Source organism: Bidens hawaiensis, unplaced genomic scaffold (assembly GCF_021521415.1).
Source record: "Bidens hawaiensis isolate Kalapana, Puna unplaced genomic scaffold, B.hawaiensis_p1.1 tig00009951_1, whole genome shotgun sequence".
NCBI classification, from domain to species: Eukaryota; Viridiplantae; Streptophyta; class Magnoliopsida; order Asterales; family Asteraceae; genus Bidens; species Bidens hawaiensis.
Window position 1 is genome coordinate 523,388 of NW_027491753.1, and position 15,328 is coordinate 538,715.

General features: G+C 36.8%; 3 protein-coding genes across 3 annotated transcripts in view; 2 read left to right on the forward strand and 1 right to left on the reverse strand.

Annotated features, from left to right (window-relative positions):
• Nucleotides 1-15,328, forward strand: part of LOC143533933 (high mobility group B protein 3-like) — a 158,120-nt gene that overhangs the window by 127,229 nt on the left and 15,563 nt on the right. The window lies entirely within an intron of this gene.
• Nucleotides 7,111-8,975, reverse strand: LOC143533921 (uncharacterized). Its single transcript, XM_077028547.1, has 2 exons — nucleotides 8,736-8,975; nucleotides 7,111-7,506 (listed from the first exon to the last, which is right to left on the reverse strand). The coding sequence occupies exons 1-2, from the start codon at nucleotides 8,955-8,957 to the stop codon at nucleotides 7,111-7,113; spliced, it is 618 nt and encodes a 205-aa protein (XP_076884662.1). The 5' UTR covers nucleotides 8,958-8,975.
• On the forward strand, nucleotides 13,390-15,247 carry LOC143533892 (annexin Gh1-like). The gene is made up of 5 exons (XM_077028524.1): nucleotides 13,390-13,520; nucleotides 13,892-14,037; nucleotides 14,131-14,349; nucleotides 14,444-14,656; nucleotides 14,740-15,247. Exons 1-5 carry the CDS (start codon nucleotides 13,445-13,447, stop codon nucleotides 15,034-15,036), a joined length of 951 nt encoding a protein of 316 aa, XP_076884639.1. The 5' UTR covers nucleotides 13,390-13,444; the 3' UTR covers nucleotides 15,037-15,247.

Sequence of the window (15,328 nt, forward strand, 5' to 3'; positions counted from 1 at the left end):
CATAAAGGAATAGTGAATTCCTCTCACATGTGTAAGCTTCTTTTTTAATATATATAGTAATATGTACGTAGTGGGTTATAGAATGGGTTTAATAAGTTCTATTTATTAGTTTAAACATAAATAGGATTGTTTTTATTTTTTTTTAATATACTTGTAAAATATCAAATTATCACAAAATATTTTTCATAGGCATGGGTGTCAAATTATCTCGGAAGTCTTTCATCTTTCGATTATATATATTGGGTAAAGTTAAAATACAAATAACAACAAAAATGAGAAGGATGAAGATTAGGGTGTAAATGAGCCGAGCCGAGCCCGAGCTCGAGCCTGTTTAACTTATACAGAGCTCGAGCTCGAGCTCGGCTCGTTTCGAGCTCTATTTCCAAAGCTCGAGCTCGGCTCGTTTAATATTTATTTGTTATTTTTTAAATAATATAATTATTTTTATATATTATTTTCTATTATAACTTTCTGTATAAAATAATATATATATATATTAATTAATAATTATTAAATATATAATTTAAAAAATTATATAAATGGCAGGCTCGTTTAGGCTTGCGAGCCGGCTCGAGCTCGATAGGTGAAGCTCGGGCTCGGGCTCGTTTATTAAACGAGCTTACTTTTAGGCTTGAGCTCGGGCTCGGGCTCGATTAAGCTCGGCTCGTTCGAGCTTTTTAACGAGCCGATCCCGAGTAGCTCGCGAGCAGCTCGGCTCGTTTGCACCCCTACTGAGAAGGAATCTAATTCATTGATTTTAGATTTGGATGGTGGAGATTAATTTGAAAATAAAAATTGATGAAAAAGGCATTAAGGTAATAATCCACTTATGATGACTCTTTCTCTCCACATGCAAGGCACATGTTAAATTCTCCATCATTTTAAAACGTCTATAATTTTTTCATACGAAGTTTTTTTTAGAAATTTATTTTACCATAATAACGAGCGTTTTTTTATCTTTAATATGAGTATCATATTGTTATATAAAAATAAAAAAAAAGCTGGTGGGTTTTTTTGTATTGTGTTATTTGGTTGTTCATTGTGTTTTTTAATTGGGTTTTTCTATGCATTGTGTTATATATTTTGACCATTGTGTTTTTCAATTGATACTCATATTAAAAATAAAAATTAAAACAAAGATTATGTCATTGTATATTTCGTTTGTCACCGTGTCTTTGTGCTCAACATTTGATTTATGTTGATTGTGTATTACGTTCAAGCCATTGTGTAATATGTAGATTCCATTGTGTTTTACGTCTAAGATCATTGTGTTATATGTATTTACCATTGTGTCTTACGTTTAAGGTTATTGTGTTATATGTATAAACCATTGTGTCTTACATTTAAGGTCATTGTGTAATATGTATTTACCATTGTGTCTTACGTTTAAGGTCATTATGTTATAGGTATTTACCATTGTGTCTTACGTTTAAGTTCATTGTGTTATATGTATTTACCATTGTGTCTTACGTTTAAGGTCATTGTGTTATATGTATTTACCATTGTGTTATATGTATTTAACATTGTGTCTTACGGTTAAGGTCATTGTGTTATATGTATTTACCATTATGTCTTACGTTTCAGGCCATTGTGTTTTATGTATTAGATAATTTGTTGGTATTTTTCATTATATATATATATTATTACACAATGATGTTATTAGTATTTAAAAAAAACACAATGATCAGTTGAAATACACAATGGCGAAAAAGCACAATAATAAACAGAGACACAATGACGAAAAAAGACACAATGGTAAGCAAAAAGACATAATGACGTAAATTATTTTTTATTCTTATATAACAAAATTATACTCATATTAAAGGTAAAAAACGCTTTTATTATGGTGAATTTTATTTTTAAAAAAATATCATATGAAAAAATTATAGACGTTTAAAATGATAGGGGGAATTAACATGTGACTTGCATATGGAGAGAGAAAATGTGTAATATTACTTTTATACCCTTATTTCTTTGATCTCTACTTGACACATGTCAATTAATTATGACTTCTCATTTTTATTCTCTTTTGTAGAATAACTTTACATAAACATTTTTTTCTGTCAATTGAAACCCTTCATCTCTCTCAATCTACCTTGTCTACATAAACAAGTTGTTGAAGGAATACATTAATATCAATCTTCAAATGAATTGATAATAATATTCTTCAAACAAATTTATAAATTATTATTATTTTTTTAGATGTAAATTATAACAGATCCAATTGAAAAAAATATTCTGAAATGGTGGGAAACTTCACACAAGCTATTGTTTATAATGACTTACTTATCAATAAGTGTTAAATACGGCATTTTGTTTCAATATATAGTGTTCAATATTGTAGGGGTATGGTACTAAACCCGGTTTTATGACCCTAAATTTATTATGTTTGGCTTATTTTATTATATGGACTAATACAATGTTATTGGGCTGAGGGGGTTTTGTGGAGGTAACCCTAACTGGGCTAGGCCCATTAGGGTACCATGATGGTGGCCATGAGGCTCCCTATATAAGAAGGTCTCCACCTCCTTATTAGGGGTTGGTCATTCTCAATAAGAGCCACCACCATATTTTTGTGTCTGTAAACAAGAGATCCTGGAGATTTCTTAGCGGTCACCTCCACACCCCCAAAAAGTCATTGCAGATCCCAACTAGCCAGCGAAGAAGATCAAGACGTGGTTCGTTCATCTCGAAATCCGTGGAAACATCGTCATGGATCTGGTCAGATTCATCTCGTGCTTCGACATTGGCGCCATCCGTGGGACGGCAATGAACCACGCTTCGCTTATCGTCTCGGCCCTCCGATCTGTTCATCAATATCTCGGGTCTACGGTTTCTTCTTTCAGATATGTTCTATGGAAATCCAAAAATCCGTATATCTAAAAATACTTCCAGATCTGGAAATACACAGGAATAAATACCACCGAACTTTTGGGGAATACCCTTAGATCTGTGTTTTTTCTAAGTGAAATATACCAAATCTAGTTATGATGTTTTCAGATCTGGGTTCGTTTGAGCAACAGTCACACTTCATATTCATAGATCTATAAATCCTATTAGATCTGTTGGTTTTACATAAAACCTACCTGATGTGGATATTCAAAATCTCTAGATCGTGCGCGCCACCGCGGATCAAAATCGCTCCCTGTGGATCGACTTCGGATTCCGCATGCGCGCTCCCGGCGATCACTCTACGCCACAGCGGGTCGCATGCGCGCCCCCGGCGATCACTCTACGTCACAGCGGGTCGCATACGCGCTCCCGGCGATCACTTTACGCCAAAGCGGGTCGCATGCGCGCTCCCGGCGATTACTCTACGCCACAGCGGATCGCATGCGCGCTCCTGGCGATTACTCTACGCCACAGCTCACGCATATCACATGCTCATGAAGACAGCCAAAACCTATGCTCGTGGCGCATATCACATGCTCATGAAGACAGCCAAAACCTATGCTCGTGGCGCATATCACATGCTCATGAAGACAGCCAAAACCTATGCTCGTGGCGCATATCACATGCTCACGCGTATCACGCATGCTCACGCGTATCACGTATGCTCACGCATCATGCACGCTCACGCACCACATCTGCACGTGAGAATAAAGGAGACATTGCGCAGGCCGCGCGTAAGCGACATAACAAATGAACAGTCTAATCCAAATCAGGATAAGAACAACCATGATTGTACTCATATGGCTACGCGCCATACTTAAAGGTTGGGAATCCTCATAATATCCCATATAGCTACGCGCCATACTTAAAGGTTGGGAGTCCTCATAATATCCCATATGGCTACGCGCCATACTTAAAGGTTGGGAGTCCTCATAATATCCCATACGGCTACGCGCCATACTTAAAGGTTGGGAGTCCTCATAATATCCCATACGGCTACGCGCCATACTTAAAGGTTGGGACTCCTCATAATATCCCATATGGCTACGCGCCATACTTAAAGGTTGGGAATCCTCATAATATCCCATATGGCTACGCGCCATACTTAAAGGTTGGGAATCCTCATAATATCCCATATGGCCACGCGCCAAACTTAAAGGTTGGGAATCCTCATAATATCCCATATGGCCACGCGCCATACTTAAAGGTTGGGAATCCTCATAATATCCCATATGGCTACGCGCCATACTTAAAGGTTGGGAATCCTCATAATATCCCATATGGTTACGCGCCATACTTAAAGGTTGGGAATCCTCATAATATCCCATATGGCTACGCGCCATACTTAAAGGTTGGGAATCCTCATAATATCCCATATGGCTACGCGCCAAACTTAAAGGTTGGGAATCCTCATAAACCCATAGGCCACGCGCCAAGCTTAAAGGTTGGGCACACCTCATAATTTGCCCGATGATGGGAACCATGCAATACATCCACTTTTAGTTGACATGTTTTTGCAGGTTCGGCTACGAGCCGCACAAACACCTATGATATCATTATTATTATCTGGCCATTTGTGCTTCCATTATTATTTTGAAAACAGGCCGGGATATTCATCCTGCGCGGAGGAGGCCCTTGTGGGCCAGTCATTATCATCATTTTATAGCTCGTAAGTCGCCTCGCGCGCAAGCTTTTATTATTCTTATAGCTCGTAAGACGCCTCGCGCGCAAGCTTTTATTATTCTTATAGCTCGTAAGACGCCTCGCGCGCAAGCTTTTATTATTCTTATAGCTCGTAAGACGCCACGCGCGCAGGCTTCATTATTCTCATAGATCCGTAAGTCGCCTCGCGCGCAGGCTTCATTATTTTTACAGCTCGTAAGTCGCCTCACGCGCGCAAGCTTTTATTATTCTTATAGCTCGTAAGACGCCTAGCGCAAGCTTTTATTATTCTTATAGCTCGTAAGACGCCACGCGCGCAGGCTTCATTATTCTCATAGATCCGTAAGTCGCCTCGCGCGCAGGCTTCATTATTTTTACAGCTCGTAAGTCGCCTCACGCGCGCAAGCTTTATTATTCATATAGCTCGTAAGACGCCTCGCGCGCAAGCTTTTATTATTCTTATAGCTCGTAAGACGCCACGCGCGCAGGCTTCATTATTCTCATAGATCCGTAAGTCGCCTCGCGCGCAGGCTTCGTTATTTTTACAGCTCGTAAGTCGCCTCACGCGCGCAAGCTTTTATTATTCTTATAGCTCGTAAGACGCCTCGCGCGCAAGCTTTTATTATTCTTATAGCTCGTAAGACGCCACGCGCGCAGGCTTCATTATTCTCATAGATCCGTAAGTCGCCTCGCGCGCAGGCTTCATTATTTTTACAGCTCGTAAGTCGCCTCACGCGCGCAAGCTTTATTATTCATATAGCTCGTAAGACGCCTCGCGCGCAAGGTTTTATTATTATTATAGCTCGTAAGACGCCACGCGCGCAGGCTTCATTATTCTCATAGATCCGTGAGTCGCCTTGCGCGCAGGCTTCATTATTTTTACAGCTCGTAAGTCGCCTCACGCGCGCAAGCTTTATTATTCATATAGCTCTTAAGACGCCTCGCGCGCAAGCTCTTATTATTCTTATAGCTCGTAAGACGCCTCGCGCGCAAGCTTTTATTATTCTTATAGCTCGTAAGACGCCACGCGCGCAGGCTTCATTATTCTCATAGATCCGTAAGTCGCCTCGCGCGCAGGCTTCATTATTTTTACAGCTCGTAAGTCGCCTCACGCGCGCAAGCTTTATTATTCATATAGCTCGTAAGACGCCTCGCGCGCAAGGTTTTATTATTCTTATAGCTCGTAAGACGCCACGCGCGCAGGCTTCATTATTCTCATAGATCCGTGAGTCGCCTTGCGCGCAGGCTTCATTATTTTTACAGCTCGTAAGTCGCCTCACGCGCGCAAGCTTTATTATTCATATAGCTCTTAAGACGCCTCGCGCGCAAGCTCTTATTATTCTTATAGCTCGTAAGACGCCTCGCGCGCAAGCTTTTATTATTCTTATAGCTCGTAAGACGCCACGCGCGTAGGCTTCATTATTCTCATAGATCCATAAGTCGCCTCGCGCGCAGGCTTCATATTTTTACAGCTCGTAAGTTGCCTCACGCGCGCAAGCTTTATTATTCTTATAGCTCGTAAGTCGCCTCGCGCGCAAGCTTTTATTATTCTCATAGCTCATAAGTCGCCACGCGCGCAAGCTTTATTATTCTCATAGCTCGTAAGTCGCCTCGCGCGCAGGCTTTTATTATTCGGCGTGCTATATCTTATTCATGCTAGTGCACCATCATTATCATAAAATCCACAACACGTCACCATCATGAAGAAAACCTCCCAAAACTCAAAGACAATAAAGATAAGACCGAAGAAAAGGGAAAAAACCGCCTCACGCCCTAACACACCTCATAAAGTCCAACGCTCCACCTAAACGCTTGCGCGCCCAGGAGCAACACTGGACTTGGGGGGCTTGTAGGGGTATGGTACTAAACCCGGTTTTACGACCCTAAATTTATTATGTTTGGCTTATTTTATTATATAGACTAATACAATGTTATTGGGCTGAGGGGGTTTTGTGGAGGTAACCCTAACTGGGCTAGGCCCATTAGGGTACCATGATGGTGGCCATGAGGCTCCCTATATAAGGAGGTCTCCACCTCCTTATTAGGGGTTGGTCATTCTCAATAAGAGCCACCACCATATTTTTGTGTCTGTAAACAAGAGATCCTGGAGATTTCTTAGCGGTCACCTCCACACCCGTGGAAACATCGTCATGGATCAGGTCAGATTCATCTCGAAATCCGTGGAAACATCGTCATGGATCAGGTCAGATTCATCTCGTGCTTCGACATATACTAAAGAAATTACTTATAAACAATATATATAAGAATTATAATATAAGGCATACATTAATTAATGTGTTAATACAAGTCAGTTTATAGTAAAATTTGTATAAAAGTATAGAAAAAACTCGCTGAAACAACAAGTTTAAATTTACATTAAACATCAAATGATTGATATAAACTATTAAAAAAGACAAAAAAGTTTTAGGATATAACATTTTACATATATATATATATATATATATTCTTAACTTTCCATTCTACTAGAAGACATAAAAGTTTTAGGATATAACATTTTACACATTCATAATCAATTAAAGAATAATGAAACATTAATTAGCATGAGAGGCTTAATTCTTTGTTAGGTGGATGCATGAATTTACAGTTGGGGCATGAAGGCGAAACCTTGAACATCATCACCAACATATGACACTTTTTACAAACTGCTGTCATCATCTCTTGTTGTTGTTGTTGCTCATCTCCTCCTTCCAAGGCTAACCAGGACGGTGCTCCACCGCGGCCACTATAGCTATGCTTGTTGGATGTTATCCTTAAAGTCTTGTACTTTGACAAGTTGTCAGCAACGTGGTGTTTCTTTGGTGTATTTGATGACCCACTTGGTAAGTTGAGCTCAAGATCAAGACTCATGTTTTCAGGTTGTTCTTCGCTACTTTTGGGATCCATTGAAGTCTTTTTTTGAGTTCTTGTGTTGTAATAGTATATTTGGCCAGACTGCATATATTCATTAGTTATTTCAAAAAAATGAAATCTTTGTCTGTTGTGTACCCAAATTAACACAACGGGGAGATAATCAAATGAGAAGTAATCACTAAGATTCGATTAACTCAGTAGAGAGATTACATGAGAAACCAAAAGATAACAAGAAGGAGATGGGAAACAGATTAGAGAAGAAGAGATGAGAAGACCAGAACCAACTGTAACAATATTCATTCATGCCTCCATTTTCACTATCAACCTGCTTATATTCATCAGTCGTATCCACCTTCTCGTTCACTTGTTGGGCCACTTGAATGGGCTGCTGGTTGGACCAATAAATTCATAACATTGTCACTTGTCTAATATCATACATGTAGTTCTCTTAAAAATCTTAAGATGGGATAGCGGACCCAAAAAATTTTTTAACCGTAGTTGCTTTGTTTTGGTGCTTGAGGTCCATTAAATTCCAACGACCAAATTTTCGGTTTAGTTAAGTAAGTTATGATAAAAATTCGTTACAACCTTTAAATTACGAGCGACAATGAGATTTGTCCAAATTTTGTGATTACAACCTTTAAGTTATGATAAAGCGTTCAAATTTTGCAATTATTATAGCTAACTAAATTGTATGCACCAAGAATAAGTGAAGTTTAAATCAAATTCGATACTAATATTTTGTTGTTTTGATTGTTTCTCAAATGTAACATGTAAGAAATATATTAGTTTTTACATAGATTAATTGTAATTAAAATGTAAAGCACTGTTAGGTAACTATAGATAAGTTTTTTTTTCTAAGTTATAAGTTCCAAAGGTCGGTGTGATTGAAAGTTTTTGAGGGTCGGTTGGAAAACCGTAATATACCTTAAAAATTGCTTGTGCGATTGACCCTACACCCTATAAACTAGGTCCGTCCATGGATAAGATCGATCCTACCAAGAACTCTTGTACTCTATTTATTGTTTTGATGATCATTTTCAATTTGAAGTCTTTAAAATTAGTTTTTTTTTTCAATTTTATTTTCACACAAAAGATTACACCCTTTAAATCAGTCAAAACCATGATAGACTGAAAGTATACTTCAATTACCAAAATGAAGAGACTTTTGTCATGATCAATTAATCTACTCAAGAACTTAAAGAAAAAAAAGTAAATTGTGTTCTACAAATCAAGAAATATCTATAAATGATTAAGGTTCTTGAAAGAAGTATTCTTGTATATATGGATGTAGTTCTTAGTTTAATTACCTTGATATTGAGGCACCGTTGCCATTCCAAAGGCACGGGAGACTCGAGATGAAGCTCGGTGTCAAGCACAAATCTATTTGAGTACTTGGTCTTCGACGAAAGAGGGTTATCCAAGAACTCTTGTAGTTGTAATGACTCATCACGTTTTCTCTTATTTGAAGAATCTTCACAATCTTGAATCATTGTAGATGTAGGCAAGGGAGATGCATGAAAAGAAACCATTGACTACTCTTGATGAGTGTGTGTTTAAGTTGGTGTGTGTATGTGATATATATATATATATAGAGAGAGAGAGAGAGAGAGATTGTGTAATGGTGATGAGAGTATATAAGGGAGGTAAATGTTGTAGGATATATAAAACAAGCACAAAACAGCAAGGGAGAATCTTAAAGAGGCAAAGTATTAAATGACATGCACTTGGAGTGAAGTTTGAGTCTTGCAATTAATACTACAAAGCTGTGTAGTTAGATCTAAGTTCTAACTCATAAAATCTCTTTCTATCATATGTTAGGCCAAACCAGATTCATATACATGATTACTAGACTTTATAGCTCTATTACGACTATTCGAGCTGATGAAAACAATATGATCAACAATTTGTTTGGTTATGTAAACAAAAATAGGTTCATATTTGGCTGCAATTTATGATCCATATACTGTTGTTGATCCCACGTACACATGAATTTTGATTGAATCACTCATGTTCTTAAGTCAATTTTAAATGATATATTGTTAGCATACCAACACACTTGTTATTTAATGCTTGGTCTTTGGATACATGAATTCAATTTGGATGTATACACTTGTCCATATTAATTCACATGTATAAACTGGTCACCATACACATAGATGACTAGTTACACGTCGTAATCATGTAATTAATAACTTTATTTCAAGACGCGTATTGCTATATTTCCATGAAACTTCACCTATCTATTGGATGTGACCAAAAACATGCTACATTTTATAAGCAAATGCATCTAACACACATCGTTGAGAATATGGTCATGAAACATATATCGTTTCTAAGACACAAATTTGGCATTGAAATAAGCTTTAAGTTTGTTAAATTATGAGAGTTAAGATGGATGAATAGGACTATATATAAAGTGCATGAGTAGAAGATAAGGGAGTGTAGACATGTAATGTAATGTAATGTAATGTATCATTAAATAAGAAGTGAGATATATAGTTTGTATAGATGTAGTTGAAGTTGAAGCAAGGCATGAATGCTCATAACAAAAGTTTTATTAAAAGCAACCAACACCCCTCGGCTAATAAATTTGAGACGTCCCTTTGTATTTAAAACATTAGTCATCTCCCCCTGGCCTCCCTTTATAAACTTTTAAAGCTTCCCACAACCCCCTCTACACACTTAAAATTTCACCATCTACTCCTATATATCAATTTATGTCATCTTTCTCCATTTCAAACAACCATAATAAATTATCCCCTCTCTCTCTCTCTCTCTCTCTCTCTCTCCATTTTATAATACGTTGTATGGAAATAAAAAGGTGTCTTCATATTATGAGATATATAGTGGAAGCAAATACGTTGTACTGAGATTATGGCAACAAACCAAAAATCTAATCACGTAACCAATTAAGAAATGCAGGGGAGGCTCGGAGGGCGTGCGAGCCGCACCATCGGCCGGGGCACATAAGTTTCGGGGGCACAAACTTTTTTATATATATTACATATATATGTTTTTTGGTGTTAAAAATAAGATTATTTGCAATGCTTTATAAGATAATTACATGCTCAAAATGAATTCTGTTTATAATAAAGTGGTCGGTAAAAGTTTTATCCATGTACATTCGCGATTACAAATTTTTCATAAGGCCTACGGGCCCTTTTATTTTGGCTCGACCGAGATATTTAAATTTCTGGAGACGGCCTTGAAGAAATGCACCCAAATCTTTTATTGATGCATAACTTCATGTTACATATTAAGACAACAAACTAATCTTCTCACAAACAATATGATGAACACATGATTGATCAAGCCTAAGTAAACCAACAATGGCATGCGTAGTAACAACTCCCAATCGCATTTCAAAGTTTTACAAAAAATGGTGTAGCAATAAAAAGTCCACGTAACCCTCCTCCTGTAATCATTAATTACCAACCCCCACCCAAAAAAAAGAAAAGAAAACGAGCAATGCTAAGCTAAGTCTGTTGTATATAAAATAAAAATAAAAGATACGTACGGACCCAACCTATAAAATTTGGGACCTGAGTGGCTTGTAAGCCAGCCCAATTGCATATTCCAAGTTAGGTTTAACAACACAAGGTTTAGCCCACAATCAAACCGGGCAGGCATCCACTCATTATTGTCATCATATGTTATGTAAATGATAGTTGAAAATTTAGAGGTGTAAAAAAAAACCGGTTTGGGACCGGTTTTAGGCAAACCGAACCGAACCGAACCAGTATGGGTTTAAAACCGGTTTCATCCAAACTGGTTTCCAAACCGACCCAAACCGTCAGTTTTAGGATCGGTTCTCCTTCAAATCTATCAAAACGGTTTTAAAACTGAACCGGTTTGAGGAAAACCGGTTTGAAACTGGTCAAAACCGGTTTGAAACCGGTTAAACCGGTTTATAAACCGAACCGAACCGGTGTGACTAGGTCGGCCTATCTTGCTTCTAAACCGGTTTAAAACCGAACCGGTTTGAGTCAAACCGGTTTTGACCAGTCGTTGACCAAACCGGTTCGGTTTGGGTTTAAAACCGGTTTTGTACACCTCTAGTTGAAATATGTAATATACAAACATAAAGAAAGTAACCGTAGGTAATGATGTCGCAGTTTGGACGATCAGACTCGGTGTTTGATAAGTATATATGGCAATCAGGTCTTCATTCCCAAAAATGGTAGTCTCTTATTCTTCAATTGTTGTTTCATTTTGAAAATGATACTCTCTCTGTAATTTTATGCGTCAATTTCTTTTAATTTGTACTAGAGGGGGTTTGCGTTTGTTAGGTATAAGTACGTAGATGAGGCTGTTAGGGATTTTTTGACAATTAGTGCTCATTTTATTTGGTCAAGTTATCATTACGATTTTGATGATGGTGGTGTGGTAAGAGACTGAACTTTAACTTAGGATTTTGAGTTTTAGCATGTTCTTAGTACCATTGCTGGCCATGAAAAGGGGTTTTTTGGTAGTCGGTTGATGTTGATATGATGCAGAACCTGACCTGGTAGATTTTTGTTGTGTTGATTGTCCAAAACAAACCCATGACAGGTGCTCGTTTTAACTATCCTATTCATAACAAAACGGTAATTAAAAAGAAGAAAGTTGTGGTGATTGGAACAAGCTCAAAAGTAATACTACATGGTTGGTAGGGCGTGTTCTGTGTTGCTTTGCTAACTCCCTCATCATTATTCTTTCTTTCTTTCATACTAGATATGTATAAACAATTCGTGTTTGTAACGATTTCTAATTTGAAATGCTTGAGTTTGGGTTTTGTTTGAAAAACATGAAAATTTGATAGGTGTGTAGAATTAAATTTAAGACTATCTAAGTTGTCTTTATATAGATCGTTTTGTCTTTCTTCTTACTTGGTTTATGATTAATGATTGGTTTTTTGTTAAACAATAATAATAACAACAACAACTACAACAATAATATGGTGTAGTGATGTGCGTTAAAAAGAAAAAATAGATTTCTTTCGATGATCGTATGTCTAAGTGTTGCATAGAAATGTAGAATCCACTTCTCCTAAAGGGAAAACAGTATGAATGTATTGTAAATAAAGCTCGAGTTTAATTACCTGGTTATAACGCCAATTTTAACTGTTTTAAGTCATTGTGTCACGAAGGTTTTGTTTAATAAATAAATTATCGTTATAGTTGATATATGGAAAAGATAAAAAATAATATTATGAGACTTGAATTAAATTTGGTACGTTTGGAATGAATAGTATGCAAGGCATGATGAAAACTTTTAGTATAAAATGATTAAAGGTATTTGACACTTTGTCCTTTTATAATATAATAAAGGTGGAAACGCGGATCCCCGTGGAAAAGTAAAACTAAAGATGAATTATTATAGATTAGGGGACACCCACATGCTTCCAAAAATTGTATAATACATGTATGTCACGTCTAACTTTGAGACGTGGCGAAATCAATGGAACGTTTGTTTGTTTGTTTTCCTATATATTTATTCCAAACAATTAACAATCACATTTAATATTTAGTTGATAAATACTTGTACCAGTTTCTTAAAAATTTAAAATAATATCTCTATCAATTACTAATAATTCAACTATATTCATCCCACGGGGAAAAAGGTCGATTATGCCGACAGAAAACAGTCAAATGTAGTTATAGTTGATAGGATTTGTTACATGAATTGTTGGCTTGGTAGATATAAATAAAATGATAGTATAAAGTATGAAATATGGTTTTGGTATTCGTTTTTTTTAGTGGGTTGTTGAACCAGAAAAAGAATGATAGGATTTGTTACATGCTAGGATTTATCTGTTAATATATACAAAAAAAAAAAAAAAAACTTGTACCATGGATAACTCTATGGACAGTTTTAATAATTAGAAATAAGTAACAACATTTGAATGAATGGAGTATTTAAAAAGCGTTGAAATTGTTATCAACAATCAATAAATACAATACAGCAGCTGCTGCTGCTGCTTAAAACAAGGAAGGAAAAGAAAGAGAGATTAATTAATAATAAAAAAAAGGGGAGTATGTCGACGATCAGTGTTCCGGCGCATGAAATTTCCATCTCCGACGATGTTGAACAGCTCCGGAAAGCCTTCTCAGGTATTATTATTATTATTATTATATATCCATCATCATCAGATCTTATATATATATATATATAGTTCAAAAATGATCGACTTAATTGATCATTTCATTTCATTTCATTTGCTGACGTACGTTACTTAATTGATCCACTTAATATATTAGTCTGTCTTAGTTATTATATATGCGATGTCGCAGATGTCTGATGATCGATATATAGATTTCATGTGCCTGCCTTCATCTTAGTGTTATTATTATTTGTTCTGAATTCCATTTTTCACTTGATCTTAATTACTCTGATTTACTCGCCTGCCCGCAATTTTATATTTATTATTAATTAATAATATCTGTCTGATCTGTTCATTCTGCCTCTGGATCCAATAATCAAGGATGGGGAACAAATGAGGGTTTAATCATTTCAATCTTATCCCACCGAAATGCCGACCAAAGGAAGCAAATTCGCCAAGCTTATGCTTCGACATACAAGGAAGATCTCCTCAAGTCTCTCGATAAGGAGCTCTCCAATGACTTTGAGGTTACTTTCTTTCATCTCAACTTTCATACTTCAATCCTAAACAGAGGAGTATTAACATCAATCATATTTTCTGTTTGGTTTATTCATTTCCAGAGGCTTGTTCATCTTTGGACACTTGATCCATCCGAACGTGACGCCTATCTGCTCAACGAAGCTACAAAAAGATGGACCAAAAGCAATCAAGTCCTTGTGGAAATTGCCTGCACGCGATCTGCACATGATTTGCTTCTTACTAAAAAAGCCTACCATGCTTCCTACAAGAAATCCATTGAAGAAGATGTTGCGTATCACACCACCGGAGACTTTCGCAAGGTACACAACACACATACATTCTTTATTATTATTATTATTATTATACAAAGAACATACAAATGAGTTAAATAAGTTTGTAATGTTGTTTTTGTAGCTGTTGTTGCCTATAGTCGCAACCTACCGTTATGAAGGAACTGAAGTGAACATGACTCTTGCAAAAACTGAAGCTAAGTTGCTCCATGAGAAGATAAGTGACAAATGTTACAATGATGATGATCTTATCAGAATACTTGCTACCAGAAGCAAAGAACAGATCAATGCAACACTTAATCAATACAAAAACCAGTTTGGAAAAGATATCAATAAGGTACAATTGTATAAACAAATATCATTATCTGATTATGTAAACTGATGATCTGCAACTGGATCTTGAAACATATTGTTGTGCAGGACTTGAAGGAAGATTCCAAGGACGAGTACCTTGCGTTACTAAGGGCAACCATAAAGTGCTTAACGTACCCCGAGAAGTACTTCGAGAAGGTGCTAAGGTTAGCGATTAACAAAACAGGAACGGACGAGGGTGCACTGACACGCGTGGTTGCAACACGTGCTGAAGTTGACATGAAATCCATAAAAGAAGAATACCAGAGGAGGAACAGTGTGCCTCTAGAGAAGGCGGTTGCTAAGGACACTAGAGGAGATTATGAAGACATGCTCTTGGCTCTCATTGGATGTGGAGATGCTTAGAAGTGAAGTTCTAAAAGTGTGCATTGGTGATCGGTATGTGCTATTTTGAGGTTGATTTGTGAGATCGTTATGTGGTTACAGACGCTGGGTGTTTTCTTCTTGTGCGTTATGTGAACTTTTGTGCGAATAAACTCGATCATCATCTTTGTGTATCTATCGAGTATGTGTGGCCATATATAATATATGATATTTTTGTTTGAATTGGCAACTATGTTTGATGTTAATAAATATACTGTCTTTTGAGAAAATGGTCACAAATAGGAATTATGACCAACAAAGATACTAAAGAACA

What these genes read in the sequence shown, in the direction of transcription:
- LOC143533921 (XM_077028547.1), bottom strand. Translation starts at nt 8,957, where the DNA reads ATGGTTTCTTTTCATGCATCTCCCTTGCCTACATCTACAATGATTCAA. An exon ending in AACGGTGCCTCAATATCAAG is followed by an intron (nt 7,507 to 8,735) that starts GTAATTAAACTA and finishes GAATATATGCAG; the next exon opens with TCTGGCCAAATATACTATTA.
- LOC143533892 (XM_077028524.1), top strand. Translation starts at nt 13,445, where the DNA reads ATGTCGACGATCAGTGTTCCGGCGCATGAAATTTCCATCTCCGACGAT. An exon ending in AGCTCTCCAATGACTTTGAG is followed by an intron (nt 14,038 to 14,130) that starts GTTACTTTCTTT and finishes ATTCATTTCCAG; the next exon opens with AGGCTTGTTCATCTTTGGAC. An exon ending in CCACCGGAGACTTTCGCAAG is followed by an intron (nt 14,350 to 14,443) that starts GTACACAACACA and finishes TTGTTTTTGTAG; the next exon opens with CTGTTGTTGCCTATAGTCGC.